The following is a 15,341-nucleotide window of genomic DNA, read 5'->3' on the forward strand; positions in this document are numbered from 1 at the left end:
CACGTTGCTGCAGGGGTATGAGTTTGATACCCAGTAGCAGTACCTAGCAAAGTTGTTTTATTTTACTTTTTTTGCCATATTGCGAGGGCAAACCTGAGGATGAGGGCACGTCCTGATGATGTCACGGTACTTAGTGATGACATAACAGAAATGACTTATGGATATGTACACAGAGAAGCCAGCTTTGAATGCTTTAACTGCTGTGGCAGTAAAAGTATTGTGCAAGTGTCCATTCTTTTGTTGCTTGGCAACTTACTTTGCAGCTGCTTTCTGTTACTTTGGTGAAGCTCTTTAACCATCGGTAAATTTACCCACAGGTAAAATGCTTCGTGTAAGCTATCCCAAGTGTAACTGCAGAACACGTCCAAGAGTTAGCCTTGATGAGGTCACCCAAAAGTGATGCAGACGAAAAAGAAAATGCTTTGTGCATGCCATTTAGTGAGGCTTGCTTATCTGACTGTTTCTGTTACTGTTTTGCTTGAAATTTCTTGTGCCCTCATGCTTTTGTGCAGGAGTCCCTGCCAGTCTGGAAGCGAGCCATGGAATTTCTTTCTTCAGAATCCCCAGAGGAAACAATACCTTTTTTTGAGGTAACCACTGCTGCATTGCCTCGGGCTGTTCATGACCATTTGCTCCAATACCTTTAGGCAAAAGTGTTCAGTTGTAGTCGAGGGATGCTAAAAGAAAATTATGAATTCCAGCTACAGTCGCTGACTGATAAATAAGACACTGATAATACGGGCATGCTTGATTATTTGGACAGCCCGGCGCCCCAATAGACTAGCCTCAATAGACTTCATGTATAAGGACGACCAAAATTTTGGACATGTTACAGTGCGTCGTGCAATAATTTAGACTCTGACTGCATGACCTTGTGCTAATTTGGCCGCCGAGTGGAGCAGAAATAGCATTATTTTGTTTTGAGACGTGGGTGGCACGGCCTCCGTGAAACCAAACCTAGTGAAGCCTAGTTGATTCAGTAGACTCATGAGAATTCATCACATGCATTTACTGCACTTTTTATCTGTAACGACAGCATGACAATTGTTCACATACGAGCCGCAATATGAGTGATGCCTTCCGCTCGACTCTGTCACTTTTATCATCCATCGTTCATGGCCGACAGATCCCATTGATAACGCGTGCAGAGTGTCGCCCTGATCACTGACGGAGCGCAAAAAGTGTGAAAGGGAGTAGCATAAAAGGCTTTGCTAGAAAATCACGGCCATGGAATGTCTAATCCAAAGGCAAGCGTATGTCCACACAGCAACGTGTTGACAAACTTGAGCCATATTCTTGGACAATCACTTTTGAAGATACCTTTATTTTCGCGATATTTCGTGTGACTAACACCAAATGCATCGACTAGCGGCAGAGTTTCTGCACTGTGATAAGATAGCGTGCTTGGAACTGTTTCAAGAATGACGTCATTCGTAAACTCTGACGTGTCTTACGCCAGTCACGTGAGCATGATTCCATCACTCGTAGGCCTTGATGTGTCTTGTGCTAGTCACACGAAATTGTAGGTAAATCTGAAAGCGACGATTCGAAAATATGGCACACCTTTTCTGGCAACTTGAGAAATACAGTCACTTATTTTTAGGCAAATACAGTATTTCAGACTCCTGATTATTTGGACGTTTTGGCAGTCCCCGTCGAGTCCAAATTATCGGACGATGGCTATATATTGGTGGATTTTGCTAGTAATGTAGCAAACAGATCACTTATGACTGAGAGTGTAGGTTTGATAGCCAAACGCTGGTGCAGAGTTGAAGGACACGTTGTGATGGAACTTTCATTTTCTTGAAGCAGGTAATAATAGCAACCAAGATAAGTTAAATGATTGTCATTATGAATAAATTACGTGCCATTTGAAAACAAAGAAAAATTTTACCTGGCAAAAGCTTTTAGAATTGAAGGACAGGTGGTAGTTGAACCATAGTTTTCTCAAAGCAGATACAGCAGACTTCCGTTAATTTGACTCCAGTTAATTCGATCCAAACCGAAGATCCTGGCCAGTGCCCACGCCTTTTTATTAGGGATGGGCGAATAGTGAATTTGAGGTTTGAAGCGAATTCAAAGAGAATAGTGATTTGGTAGAATAATTTCGAATCGAATAGTTCGAATAGTATATATCACATATTACAGTAAAACCTAGTTAATTCGAATTTCACGGGACCGAAAAATGTCCGAATTAACCGAATGCCGAATTATCAGGGTATCCAGAAAACAATAAGCAAATGCTTACTACGTCAACACGATTGCAAATACTTTTGCTATATTGCATAAAAACAGTGCGGAAGCTGCAATTATCGTCATCTCGTGACTGATTGGCTCTCGCAGCGGCGATCGTTCGTGACTTCCTTCGCAGCATGGCTGCGGTGCGTGCCATCATTTGTGACACGCTTTGCACTACCGCGCGCACATCCCGATTATTTTTTCACCAGTAAGCTGACCGCCAACAGATCGCACGTCCATCGTGATGTAGCCAGTGCTCTTCATCCTCGAAGCTTTGCACCGAGTCAGACTGAAGCAACTGTTTGTCGCAACCGCGGCCGCTATCGACGTGATCATGAACGGTGATTTTGCGGTACGGCCACGCTAGCGGCAAAAACGCGCGTGGCGAAAGCGGCAGGAATCGGGGGTTTTACAGCGTGCCGCGCGAAAGGGGTCTCCCATTTCTGCGGCAAGTGCCGCATGCCGCGAGCTGAAGAACCAATCAAGGGGCCTCTTCGATTATGCAATCCCGGACTGTCCGCAAACCGTCTGCGGCTTCCGTTCTGACTAGCCCTGACAGAAGAGCGCGTCACAGTCATGTGATCCAGCTGTCGGGGGACTGTCCGAGATTTCGGTCGAAGCACCGCGACCGGAAGTCACTCTCCTGGCTGCCGTTGTCTGCTCTTTGCTACTTGTAGATAGCCCCCTACCCGGCGTTTTTATTAGCGTGGCCTCCGAAATGGGGCAGTCTCAGAGGCCACGTCGCTGACACAACCATAAAGCTAGCACAGTGGAATCGTAGCCTGAGTGCATAGAACGTGTTCGCAACGCGCATTTTGTTACGTCGCGCTAGCCAGCTCATTGCCTGAGAAATTTAAGCGGAATTCGAACACGGACGTAAGCAAAATCATGGTGGGGGTGAAATTTATTTATTGGCCCTAAAATTGCTGTGGAGAGACTCCGAAATCATGGCCGTGCCACGTCGCCGTTCATGCAGAAAGCACCCGTTGACATCCTCAAAGCTCGTGAGACCGTCTGCAAATTAAAGGTCCGACGCGTGTCTACGAGAGAGCGCATGTACATCGTCTACTAATCCTGCACGTCAAAAATCAAACACTCGAACTTGGTAGCAGAAAGGATCAACATATATGTCAACAGAAATCCGCGAAGCTCCTATTGTATACCACCCCAGCTACCGGCGTGAAATAGCCGCATGCAATATATGATTCCTTGCACGTACGGTAGTTTCACTTACCTGAAAAGCAAAATTTACCTGCTTACTGCGTACGCATATAGCAATCAGCATGGCAGATTTCGTGAAACACATTAAGGAAAGCAAGCATGTGCACTTGAACGCTGTGCTTCTTTCTTAAAAAAACACGAAGACTAAAGCTACAGCAATTAGACGGCTCGTAAAAATCTTGCATGATGGCACACAAAGCACCGATGTATCAGAAGCGATAACTCAATGCACAGTAGTTGCCGTCTGGAGCGCGCAAAGTACGCAGAAGCACACGGAATCTTTCACAACATGGCGTCAAACACCGCGCGCATCTTTTTAAGACAGCCGTCGTCTGCTAGCTACGTGCGCTTGTCCGAGCAAACATCTGCTGACCGCTCCAAGAGTCCGCGGGCAGTCAGGAACTTCCAGTCCGTGAAAAAACGAATGCGCTTCTGACAACACTCGGACTAGTGGGCGGAGCTTCGCAAGCTGTCTAAGCAAAATCGAATGTGGCACAGCAGTCCCAAGCAGTCCGGGACTGTCAGGGACTGATAATCGAAGAGGCCCTAGAGCGACGAGGGTGACGTCACGAAACCATGGCAACCGGACCTCCGCGCCGGGTAATCAATCGACGATCATCGTCTTTTGCGGTCCTATGGAGGGATTTCTGGACGCTGTCCGATCGCACCCTTTTCGCTCACGGTGATTCTGCGTTCCGAGAGCGCGCGAGATCGACATGCGCTGCCGCGCGGCGAGACGCGATTGCCATCGTGGGCTCCACGGCAACTTTCTCAATGGCAAGGCGCTGACGCGCGGCGAGCGGCATGACGCGTGCGTTTTTGCCGCTAGCGTGGCCGTACAAGGGCACACGGCCAACGCATGCACTGAGTCAGAACAAAACTACTGTTCGCTGCAACAACTGCAGACGAAATCGCGGTCGCTATCTATGCGATCATGGATGGCCACTACGCAGCTTTTTAGGCACACGGCGTACGTGCAGATTGAGTCATAACGAAACTACTCTTCGACGCAACTCCTGCGGAAGAAACCGCGGCAACTATCGATGCGATCATGGATGGCGACTATGACATCCCGCAGCCAACGCGTTATGCGCGGTGGTAAACGCAATAAAGGCACAAATAGGCACGAAGCGTTCCGTCGTTGCTGTCATTCACGTACGATTTACGTTGATGACTATGGCGATGCGGACTCCGCCGCTTCGTTTTGGTTGTACGCTAGCACTGTTTCTGCTCTTTTGCGTCGCACATTTCTGGCTCTTTAATGCAAAAACGATTCATGATTTATGGTTGATGTATGGCAGCCATGACGTGAAGCATAGCCTTTGAGATGTGTACCGGCCGTCCTTGGCTTTTGGCTGCCTATTCGGGAGCGCCGAATAATTAGAAAATATCGAATACCTGAATTCGAATCGAAGCAAATAACGAATATAGAATTATTCGATCGAATATTCGACAATACCGAATATTCGCCCATCCCTACTTTTTATGGGTCCATACATTTGTTATTTCGCTCCTAAAATTAGTCTTTGCCAGATAACTTGAGCTTGACCAATCAGTGTGCACACTCCTCACCCTTTTGTCACGTGACCTCAATAGCGACCCCTTTACTGTCAGCATTGGTCTCGGCACAGCTTAGGGGACAGTGAGTGTGTTGAACACATGTCATTTCCCATCGAAAACGCCTATTTCCGGCCTTCTTCAATTATGATTTTCAAGCAATAAAGGTAGCTCACAATGTCTAAATACGGTATTTACCCGATTCTAATGTATCTTGTTTTCTTTTTCTTTCCATATGTGTTGCAAAGTGGCGGCCGGTTTCCTAAAGTTAGCTTTGCTGCACGTGTTTTTTTAAAGTCAGCTTTGCCTTATTTTGCAATACAGCCGTGTTTTATGTGGCAAAGCATACAAATGCCACAAACGCGGTTATTGGGCCACTCTCATTATCAGGGTCCCCTGTGAGTAATTGACCTAGATAAATGTACTGATCATGAGAAGGAAATATACAGAAGAATAAAAATGAGTTGGAGTGCATATGGAAAGGCATTATCAAATCTTGACTGGGAGCTTACCACTGTCGTTGAAAAGAAAAGTACATAATAATTCCATTCTATCGGTGCTAAGATTTGGGGCAGTGACTTGGAGGTTAACAAAAAACTCGAGAACAAGGTAAGGACCACGCAAAGAGCGATTGAACGAAAAATGTTGGGCGTAACATTAAGAAACCGAAAGAGAATGGTGTGGATCAGAGGAGCAAACGGAAATAGCCGATATTCTAGTTGACATTTAGCGGAGGAAATGGAGCTGGGCAGGCCAAGTAATGCGTAGGGTAGATAACCGGTGGACCGTTAGAGTTACGGAATGGTTGCCAAGAGAAGGGAAGTGCAGTCAAGAACGGCAGAAAACTAGGTGGGGTGATGAAATTAAAAAATTTGCAGGCGCAAGTTGGAAAAGTTAGAATCAGCGAGCACAAAATGGGTAATTAGAGATCGCAGGGAGATGTCTTCGTCCTGCTGTGGACATAAAAAATAAGCTGGTGATGATGATGGTGACAATCTTTAAGGCTTCTACTCTCTGCATTATAAATATTATCTCCATATCTCTCTCCATTTGCCCTTGACAACCACCAGAATTGGTGAAATGTGTGAAGTTGACATCCTTGGCTGTTAATTTGTCAGTCAGGATTGTTGTACAGTAAAAGCTCGTTAATGTGGATTTCTAGGGACCGAAAAAAAATGTCCAAGTTAACCTAATGTCCGAATTATCGAATGGACAAAATATAAACAAACGCACGAGTTTCGTCAACATACCTTTACTGCACAAAGTAATCACGTATGCTCGTCTGCTTTCGCGCAGAAATCTGCGCAGACACTATTTTTCTGAGTCCTTCCTAGTGCTCAGCAGCTCACATGCTCTCTGCAGTGTCGCAACAAACTTCTTCTAGGACAACGAAGACCTCCGCGGCTTCCTTTCACAGTGCGAGTGGGCTGGGGCTGCTCCTCCCGTGTCCCCTCTTCCTCCTCAGAATCTGCGGCGCGCAGCTTGTCCCTGACAATTTCCTCATCAGTAAGAGAACCGACTGTAGCAACGCTGTCATCAATAGCCGATCTAATCCGCGAGTGTCACTGCATCAGGCAGAATGCCTCCAAAATCCTGGCTGCCATCTGCATTGTCGTCTGGCGACACTTAGGCCACTGTAGTATCGCTGAGCTCAGGCACAACGAAACCACTGTGTCTAAAACGGTTAGCAATGACGTGTGCAGTTGTGTTTTTCCACACGTGTTCAGTCCGCTGTCACGTGCACTACAGTTGTCCAGTACAATTATAACACCTTGCAGTTCTTTGCGGAAAACTTTTGGTCCAGCTTTTGGATCCAACAACGAAAAATTTCTGACGTCATTCACGTCTTTCTGGGGGCTCGGTATTCCACTGGAAGGTCAGAAATATTCTTAAAGCACTGCGGCTTTTGAGCCTTTCCAACGACGAGAAGTGGCAAGCGCTCTGTCCCCGTCATGTTGGTGGCTAAAAGCATGGTCACTCTTTCCTTACTTCGTTTCCTCCCGATACACGGATCCCCTTTCATAGTCGCAGTTTTGTCTGGCAGTGCCTTAAAAAACAGTGCTGTTTCATCAGCATTAAATATATCATTGGGATTGTAGGCGGCGATGTGCTCCAGCAGCTGAGCGTTCAGTTGTTGGCAATGTCTTCATTCACGGCACCTCTTTCACCGCACATGGTCTTGCAAACTAGGCCATGTCTCCCCCTGAAGCGCGCACATCACCCTTCTGATGCCTTGAACAAATCGATGTCCATCATCAGTGCAAACCTCTCGGCTTGCGTCATGATCAGGGGTTCACTCAGCGGCAGGTGTGCATTACGCGAGTCGATCACCCACTGAAGCAGGGCCTCTTCCAGCTCTGGAGGAGCTGCTGTTCGGAGCCGCCTTCTTGACGCACGGAACTTTTCACTTTCAAACAACTGAAGAATTTGCTCTTCATTTTTCACGTACGTACTCGGAGAACTTCTTTTTACATCATACTTCTTCATGGCCTTTGGCCAGGAGAGCCCGTTCTTCAGGGCACGCAAGATTTCTACCTTGGTGGCCAAGTCCTTGGCCTCGTACTTAGGCCGCTTCAACGGTGTTGCTGTCGGCGGAGTGTGTGGTGACACGGGCACACAACAAAAAAGCACCAACGAAAATCAAGTTAGAGAAATGCTTCTCGATAAAACAGCGTGCAACTATGCAGCGCACGGACAGTAACAAAGCGAGAAAATGGCACTGCCGCTATCACGGAGCGGCACAGTTTCTCGAGTCATCGACACGCCGATTACCGGCGGCCAAAAACATTGTGTCCTCACGGTGCGGCGCATAGCCTTGAGAAAGCAACACGCCGATTAACGGGCGTCAAAAACGTGGCCCCACGGGGCGGCATCTAGTTTCGAGAAAGCGACACGCCGATTAAGGGACCCAGGTGTGTGCGTGTGCGTCCGTGTGGTGCAGTGCCGGGGCTCGACCTTGGACAGAGGGGAATCTACCATCCTTCGCTCCTGGTGAAAGGGGCGAGGCCAAGACTTTTGGGGGGAGTTATGAAATAATTAGGTGAACTCTGCATACCGGTAGTTCTCGTACATGGGGAACTAGGGAAAGGAGAGGCTATTTAAGTGCAGGTTTTGGGCCCTGCTAATTAGTCTAGAAGCTGAACCTATGAGCTGCTGAGAAGCCGTCGGGGGGCTAGTGCCATCCAGTATCGCCTGGGCCGCCTAGCCGTTTCAGAACTCCAAGTAATTAGTTGATGTACGAGATGTCAAACCAGCGTCTGCAACGAAGCTCACAGTAGTTCGCCTCAAGTTAGCTCAACCTGCTTGAGGGAAGTCGTCAGATCTAGACTCCCAGGAAACCCAGCCCAGCAGTCGCATCCGCCTCAACAAGATCAGCCCGCCAGCATTCTTTGGAAAAGCTCTGCGCACCGACTTCATGGTTTATGGACTTGCTGTGGCTGCCTGGCCATGCGTATGACATCATTGGTTTCTTTTGACACTTTGTTTTCTTTTGAACTTTATTTTAGTTAACTGCTATTAAGTGTATTCTTGTACATTTGATGGCGTGCCCTGTTTCATTTTTTTATATCCACTTTTAATTGCTCGTCATATTTATTTGTCATCATCATTGTGCTATATTAATTTCAAGTGTGTTAGTTTGTCTTGCTGTCTTGTGTTTTTTTTATTATTTTGTTTTATTAATTTGTGTATATTTATCAGTCGATAAATATCTTTTCTTTTTTGTTTACTCCCGACTCTGACTCTTTCAATGTGTTCGCTTGAGTACGAAACGACCAACCGGCTTGTATACCCCGTCGATCGACTTCGCGCAGACGACGAATCGGTGACAGCTGTGACAGCCGCCGACACGTGAAAACAAAACGAGGGAAAGCGCCCATCCAGCCACAAGTCGACCCAAGTTGATAATTGATGTCCATGACGATGCAGCGTTTGGGTTTCACTTTTGCACCAAATTAGTTTTTTTTTTTTTTTTCGCTTTTGAACCTTGGCAGAGGCCCGAAATTGTCCGAATTATCCGATGTGCGGTCAAATCTGTCTGAAATAGCGAGTGTCCAGTCAATCTCATAGAGTGACTCATTATTTACAGGGACCAGACGGCACGTCCGAATTAACCGATTTTCTGAATTAACGAGTTGAATTACCGAGCTTCCACTGTACTACGTCTTGAACAGTTTTAATTTTTACATTTTTCAGATGTTTGACTCTCACCATTTTAAATCTTATCTCCATACCTCTTCCTGTTTGTCCATGATAACCACTCAAAGGTGGTAGAATGAGCATGACATTACATTATGTATAAGCAAACCTGGTTTCTATGGACTTTACTACTTATTTTTGTAAAAGCAGTTAGAAGAAATGCTTTGGTAAAGTATAGTTGCCAAGCAATAAAATGTCTTTGTAAGCACTGTCGTACTATACTAATGTTGCAAAAAGGTTCACACTCTAAGTATTTTCTGAGAGCTGATGCATAAATTGAAGCCTAAAGATTGTGGTGTTCTTTGTTGTTGCAGAAGGCATTGTTCTACCCACATGATGTGTGCACCTATGCAAAGGAGAAACTCCTGGAATTGCACTCTTTGTACCGTGGCTACAAGGCTGCACGGAAGTTTTACAAAAGGTTTGATGCCTCTGTTATGTCCAGTTGTGAAGCTTGGATGCTTTCTCTGTAATGCTAGACAGTCATGGACATGTAGTGTCATGGACAGCCTAAGCTGAAACAGAATAACAGCAAGCAGATGACAGATACTGGGGGCACGGCCCAGCCACGAAAACGGAAAGCTGCGACGAGATAAAACATGTGCTCGGGAGGGCTCACTTCAAGGCTCTCGAATACGTTTTATCTTGTTGCAGCTTTCCATTCTTGCGGCTGGGCTGTGCCACCAGTATCTGTCGTCTGCTGTTATATTGTTTCAGCTCAGGCTGTCTATGACTGTACAGCACATTGTATGCTGGACTTCAGAGTCAGACATTGATATAATGAACGCAGACATAAATTATCATTGTTGTAATATCAAAAAGGGACTTAGTTGCTCTTTTTGTAGATCTTTTCATCGGGCAAGCAGAAAAGGTCTGGCAACCGGTGTGCGGCGGCGGGCCTTTCCTCCCCTCTTGCTTGTGTGCGCCGGTGTGGTCGCCTCATTCTATGGCATGGTCCAGATTGAATGTGCTGCACTTGTGTGCTGAAGAATGATTTGGAGATGTTTTAACTCATTCTGCAAAAAAAATTTACATGTCAGTTCATACAAGGTCGTCAGAGAACTGCTGTGTAGCCTTTGGTTGCAGCAGTAACTACAGCATGCAGAAATCTTCCTTGTCTGTGCAAACATGCAACGTGCATCACCAGCTGTGGTGTGTGTACCATATTTTCGTGAGTGTAACCCACACCAAAAATTCAAAAATGCAACATAAAGTCGGGGTGAGAGTTATATGTGAATTTCGCCTTGAGGTGTGGCTTCACGGCAGCGTGCATTGCGCTGCTGTGAAGCCACAAGTCGTGCATGCATGAATTGAAACTGTTTTTGAGTGTTGTTGGTATGCAGTTATTTCTACGGGCTAAATGCACAGATTTTCTTTTTCTTTCCGGGCTATGTAATTGGGGGTGCGGGTTATAAGCAGAAAAATGCGATATGCGTTGTGAACTATTTTGGCTATTGGCTGCGACATCGGGCTGTAGTTGGCAGCACTGTCACCGCATTAGTATGGATGGATGGTCGGCAGTGCAAATTGAAATGTGCATGGCGGCACATCACTTTGAGCGATTTGGGCCCTTTGTTTAGTATTGAAACGCAGTGACTGCACCGAGGGGATAATATATTGCCCTTCAATGCCACATTCTTGCATGAAACACGCTGAATATTCCTACAATATATGAACGTCCGGAGCGCAGAACGCAGTTTCTGTTACAGTACATCCATGGTGATATTTGTTCATGTTCGGCTTGCATTCTGCTCGTTCTGTTAGCATTGCTGTTGGACAACTCAGCTGTCTGCTATTCTTGCACTGGTTATAAAAGTGCCTGCATTCCTTCACAATGAAGTTAAAGTAGTTGGTTGTTGTGACGCTACTGTATATTTCCATGTATGACCCGCCACCACGTATAACCCGTACGCGTGTTTCTATTTGCGCCGCCATGCGCCGCTCGCGTGTATTATGTTTCTAGGTGGTTTCTTTCGCCGAGGGCACTTGAACGCAATCATATAGTTCGTATGAATGCAAGCTTTAGAAGCGTAGCTGTATGGCCTAGTGGTTAGGATGCTCGCTTCGAGTCCAGGCGTACGCGGATTCGAATCCCGCTTTTGCTAGAAACTTTTTTTTTTCTTAGTATCTCGCTTTTCTTTTTTTTTTCCTCTGTGTTTGGCAGCGCAGTCAGTTGAATCCCGGGGCCGCGGCGGAAGCCGTGGCGCCGGGCGCCGACGTGAAGCGGCAGTCGTTGGGGTGTTGCTACGCTGCGCTCCGCAACACCCCAAATAAAAAAATACTGCTCCAGTCAGGTAGACTGCTCCCTCCCTGATAGTGAGATTATATTTGGATCATCAAAACAGTGATGCGTTTATTTAGAAATGGCATCGATCCCTTAGCAGCAGCCACAGTCGTGCCTAGTCACCACCAGCCCAGCGTGTGTCCTTTCCAACGGCGGCGGCTTGAAACATGGTACGCGCGAGCAGCGCATGGCGGCGCCAGCGGTCGAGCACTGCGCTTGGGCGCAAATAGAAATACGCAACCCGTACCCCGAATTACAACAGCCCGGAAAGAAGAAAAAAATCTGCGCGTGTAACCTGCAGAAATAACTGCATACAACAAAAGCTCAAATCTTTGCGAAAACAGTTGCTGTTCATGGATGCACAACTCATCCACATTGTATCTTTGGCTAGCTGCTCTGTACCTCCCCACCTCTTCGGCTACACTGATAAAGCTGGATTCACATGGCGGACGTGATCGCGGAAAAATAAGCCACGTGACTTGAATCGGATCACTTTGTAGCTAGCATTCACACGACAGAGGATGACAGTGCGAATGGAGCAACTTTCACACGGGCAATTGTGAAGGAGCAAAAGTGACTGAGTTGAAAATCCCAATTATGATTTTGCTCTCCCCCATGGCATGAAGCGCTTTGCATGGACTGAGGCAGCACTGCGGGCATGGGTAGCATGGGCGACGTACATATGATCACGTGATAAACATTCTGCAAGCTCAAATCACAATTTGCTCCATCGTGTGAAAGCTTCGGCTTCTGCTTCGCTGGGACGGCCATTTAGCACAGCTCATTGTGATCTGAGTTTTAGTTTGCTGGTGCTGTGTGCACTATTCGCTAACTACTACAGTCAAACCTTGTTAATACGTACCCGCCTAATGTGTAATTGTGGTTTAAACGTAGTCGCGAAGATTCCCCCACCCAGCCCCCATTGAACCCCATGTATTGGCTGACCGCTTAGCCGTAGTTGCTCATTGCCCACCAAATGGTTAGTGCGTACTAGTATTTTTCTTTCTTGTTCTACGTGCACAGGCACAAAATCGGCAAAATCTCATGTGCACAGACGTTCGATTCTCGAGTCGCGACGCCCGGACGGCAGTAGCCAGCGATAGTGAACGTAAAATTAAAACATGGCCACCATGACATATTTCCTGCTCATACAGCTGTTGCTGATGGCCGTGCACAAAAGCATGGCCTTCGAGATGAGCTCCCGGTAACGCGGAGAAGCTGCTAGTAGGGGATGCGAATTCACTGTCGCCGTCGAATCCAATTCAAGTTGTAACCGCACAGAAGCACGTTTTATTGCTAAGCGCATTTCTGCCATCACCGTGGACGTCACCTTGAGGTTTCGAATAAAGTCCAAATACACCAACATCATTGCCGCGCGCCGCGGCAGCAGTAAATAGCAGCATTTTAGTGCAACGACGTTTTTGAATTATTACGTGCATGAAAATGATGCAAATAATTTTCAATTATTTTAAGAGGCAACCTCATCATGTTCTTTATTCTGTAGGCTTCACAGCGGCGACGCTAGATGGTGCCGAGTGTTCTTAGGGAAGCGCAAATGAGGAGTCCCACTGCAGTACATGTCTTATGCATAACTTGTTTCGACGGGTGCAATATGTTGTGTTGCTATATTGATTCAGTGCTAACGCATTACCGTCGACAATCACTGTGAGATGGGGTCTGCTTCAATTTTTTTTCTGCTAGTTTGGTTTTCTAACCAAAAATTCTGTCACAGTATATAGTTGAGTGCCTCTACAACGAAATTACCTGTATATAACGAAGGAATAATTCTGTCCCCTGTGTGGTGCTTGGCCTTTACAATGTTTCGAAGGCCCCAAGCTCTTCATTATAAAGGCGTTTGACTGTATCACCCTAAGAAAACTGCTGGGGCCATACCAACTCGACTTTCTATTCTCTTGAATGTTATCCGAAGCCGTGTCTCAGACTATGAATACTTTTGACTTTCCAGAATGCTGCACCTCAAGCCCCTGTCACTTGCCTTTTTTCAGCGCATGATTGACATGGAGAATTCCAGCGTGAGTTCTTACATGCCTTTCTCAATTTGTTGCGCTGACCTAATTTTTAATAATTGCTCTGTTGAACATGTCCAACCATATTTTCTCAGGCTCAACCAGATGCGGACAAATTGAGGAGTTACTTTGAAAATGCAGTAGCTGAGTTTGGGGAAACAAATTTTGGTAAGTGTCAACTTAAGTGCACATACTGGTTCATTTTGTCGTGCTTGTGCTAATGTCAAATTTGTGGTCCGAAGCGATTAGTTCGAATACTTGTGGGATTTGCACAACCTTTGACACAATCATCATCATCAGCTTATATTTATGTCCACTGCAGGACGAAGGCCTCTCCCTGTGATCTCCAATTACCCCTGTCTTGGGCTAGCTGGTTCCAACTTGCGCCTGCAAATTTCCTAACATCATCACTCCACCTAGTTTTCTGCCGTCCTTGACTGCGCTTCTCTTAGTATCCATTCTGTAACCCTAATGGTCCACTGGTTATCCATCCTACGCATTGCATGGCCTGCCCAGCTCCACTTTTTCCGCTTAATGTCAACTAGAATATTGGTTATCTCCGTTTTTTCTCTGTTCCACACCGCTCTCTTCCTATCTCTTAACGTTAGGCCTAACATTTTTCGTTCCATCACTCTTTGTACAGTCCTTAACTGGTTCTCAAACTTCTTTGTTAACCTCCAAGTTTCTGCCCCATATGTTAGCACCGGTAGAATGCTATGATTGTACACTTTTCTTTTCAACGACACTGGTAATCTCCCAGTCAGGATTTGGTAATGCCTGCCGTTGTGGGGTCTCACACGCGCTTTTGGGACAAAGGAACGACAACACAGTAGTGCAAACAAACAAAAGGGCATTTATTGCACCTTTCATACACTAATACATGCTAGCCGAATTACTACCTGCAGAACATTCACATTGGCGCATGACAAATCAAGGAAGTCCGACTCACTGCGACCGGATGGCGAGCGAATATGTTTGCCCTATGCTATGACACCATCGCCTAGTCATTCACGTGTACGGTCACGCGAACGGTGGCAAGTTCGAACGATCTGTGTTCGTCCATTCCGGTGTCCTGCTCCTAGCCTCGCGAGACGGTCTCGCAAAGTGCGCCGGCGCACGCGCGAAACGTCTGTCCGTGCTGCTCACTGAACCCAAGCCAAAAAGGAAGCGCCTTCGACCTTTTGCTACCAATTAACCCCGCCGGTAGGTGGCGTTAGCATCGCGCCATTTCTCGCAATGCGCCGCAACCACTATGACCGCCGCCGGTGCTTAGCCACACGGAGAAGCCGGATTACAGGAGACACGAGCTATGTGGGGAAAACAACATCAGGGGACACGTGAGAGTCGCGCATCCCCACATCCCCCCAACCTTAAATGACCACACATACTCTGGCGAAACATGTCACACGGTCAATCAACGCGTGCGTCGCGAACAAAAGTTAGTACATGCGACAGTGGCCGCGCCGACGAAATGTCCACACGTTATCCACAACATGCGAGCCGACATTGTCTCTGGGGTTCACTGCTGGTGTCCGTTGGTCACAGCACCACCACTGCAGATTCGGTGGCACGACTCCAGCCCAGGACTCCAGAAACGGCGACGCAGAAGTCGGCATGAGCAAGCGTCGCTCGCGCCGCCGCGCCGCCCTGCCGGCGAGAGCCACTGTAGCCGTTGGTGACTGCCGGCTCTTCCCAGCCGCCGAAGTCGCTGTGCCGAACTGGCCACAGGCATCTCCATTGCCAAGGGTGGCTTGTTCGTAGGCCGGGGCAGCAGCGCTGGAAATGTGCAGGTGGCCGCAAACCAGGGTTGACTCTGC

The 15,341-nt window shown here is 47.1% G+C and overlaps 1 protein-coding gene across 1 annotated transcript in view; it reads left to right on the forward strand.

Annotated features, from left to right (window-relative positions):
• The window catches only part of LOC119460589 (U3 small nucleolar RNA-associated protein 6 homolog), an 85,587-nt gene that overhangs the window by 66,160 nt on the left and 4,086 nt on the right, over window positions 1–15,341 (forward strand). The window contains exons 17-20 of the mRNA XM_049673200.1: window positions 513–590; window positions 9,528–9,634; window positions 13,464–13,530; window positions 13,620–13,692. Coding sequence (XP_049529157.1) covers window positions 513–590; window positions 9,528–9,634; window positions 13,464–13,530; window positions 13,620–13,692 — 325 coding nt within the window. The remainder of the gene's footprint in view (window positions 1–512; window positions 591–9,527; window positions 9,635–13,463; window positions 13,531–13,619; window positions 13,693–15,341) is intronic.

The sequence above is a fragment of the Dermacentor silvarum genome, chromosome 8 (assembly GCF_013339745.2).
Source record: "Dermacentor silvarum isolate Dsil-2018 chromosome 8, BIME_Dsil_1.4, whole genome shotgun sequence".
NCBI lineage: Eukaryota > Metazoa > Arthropoda > Arachnida > Ixodida > Ixodidae > Dermacentor > Dermacentor silvarum.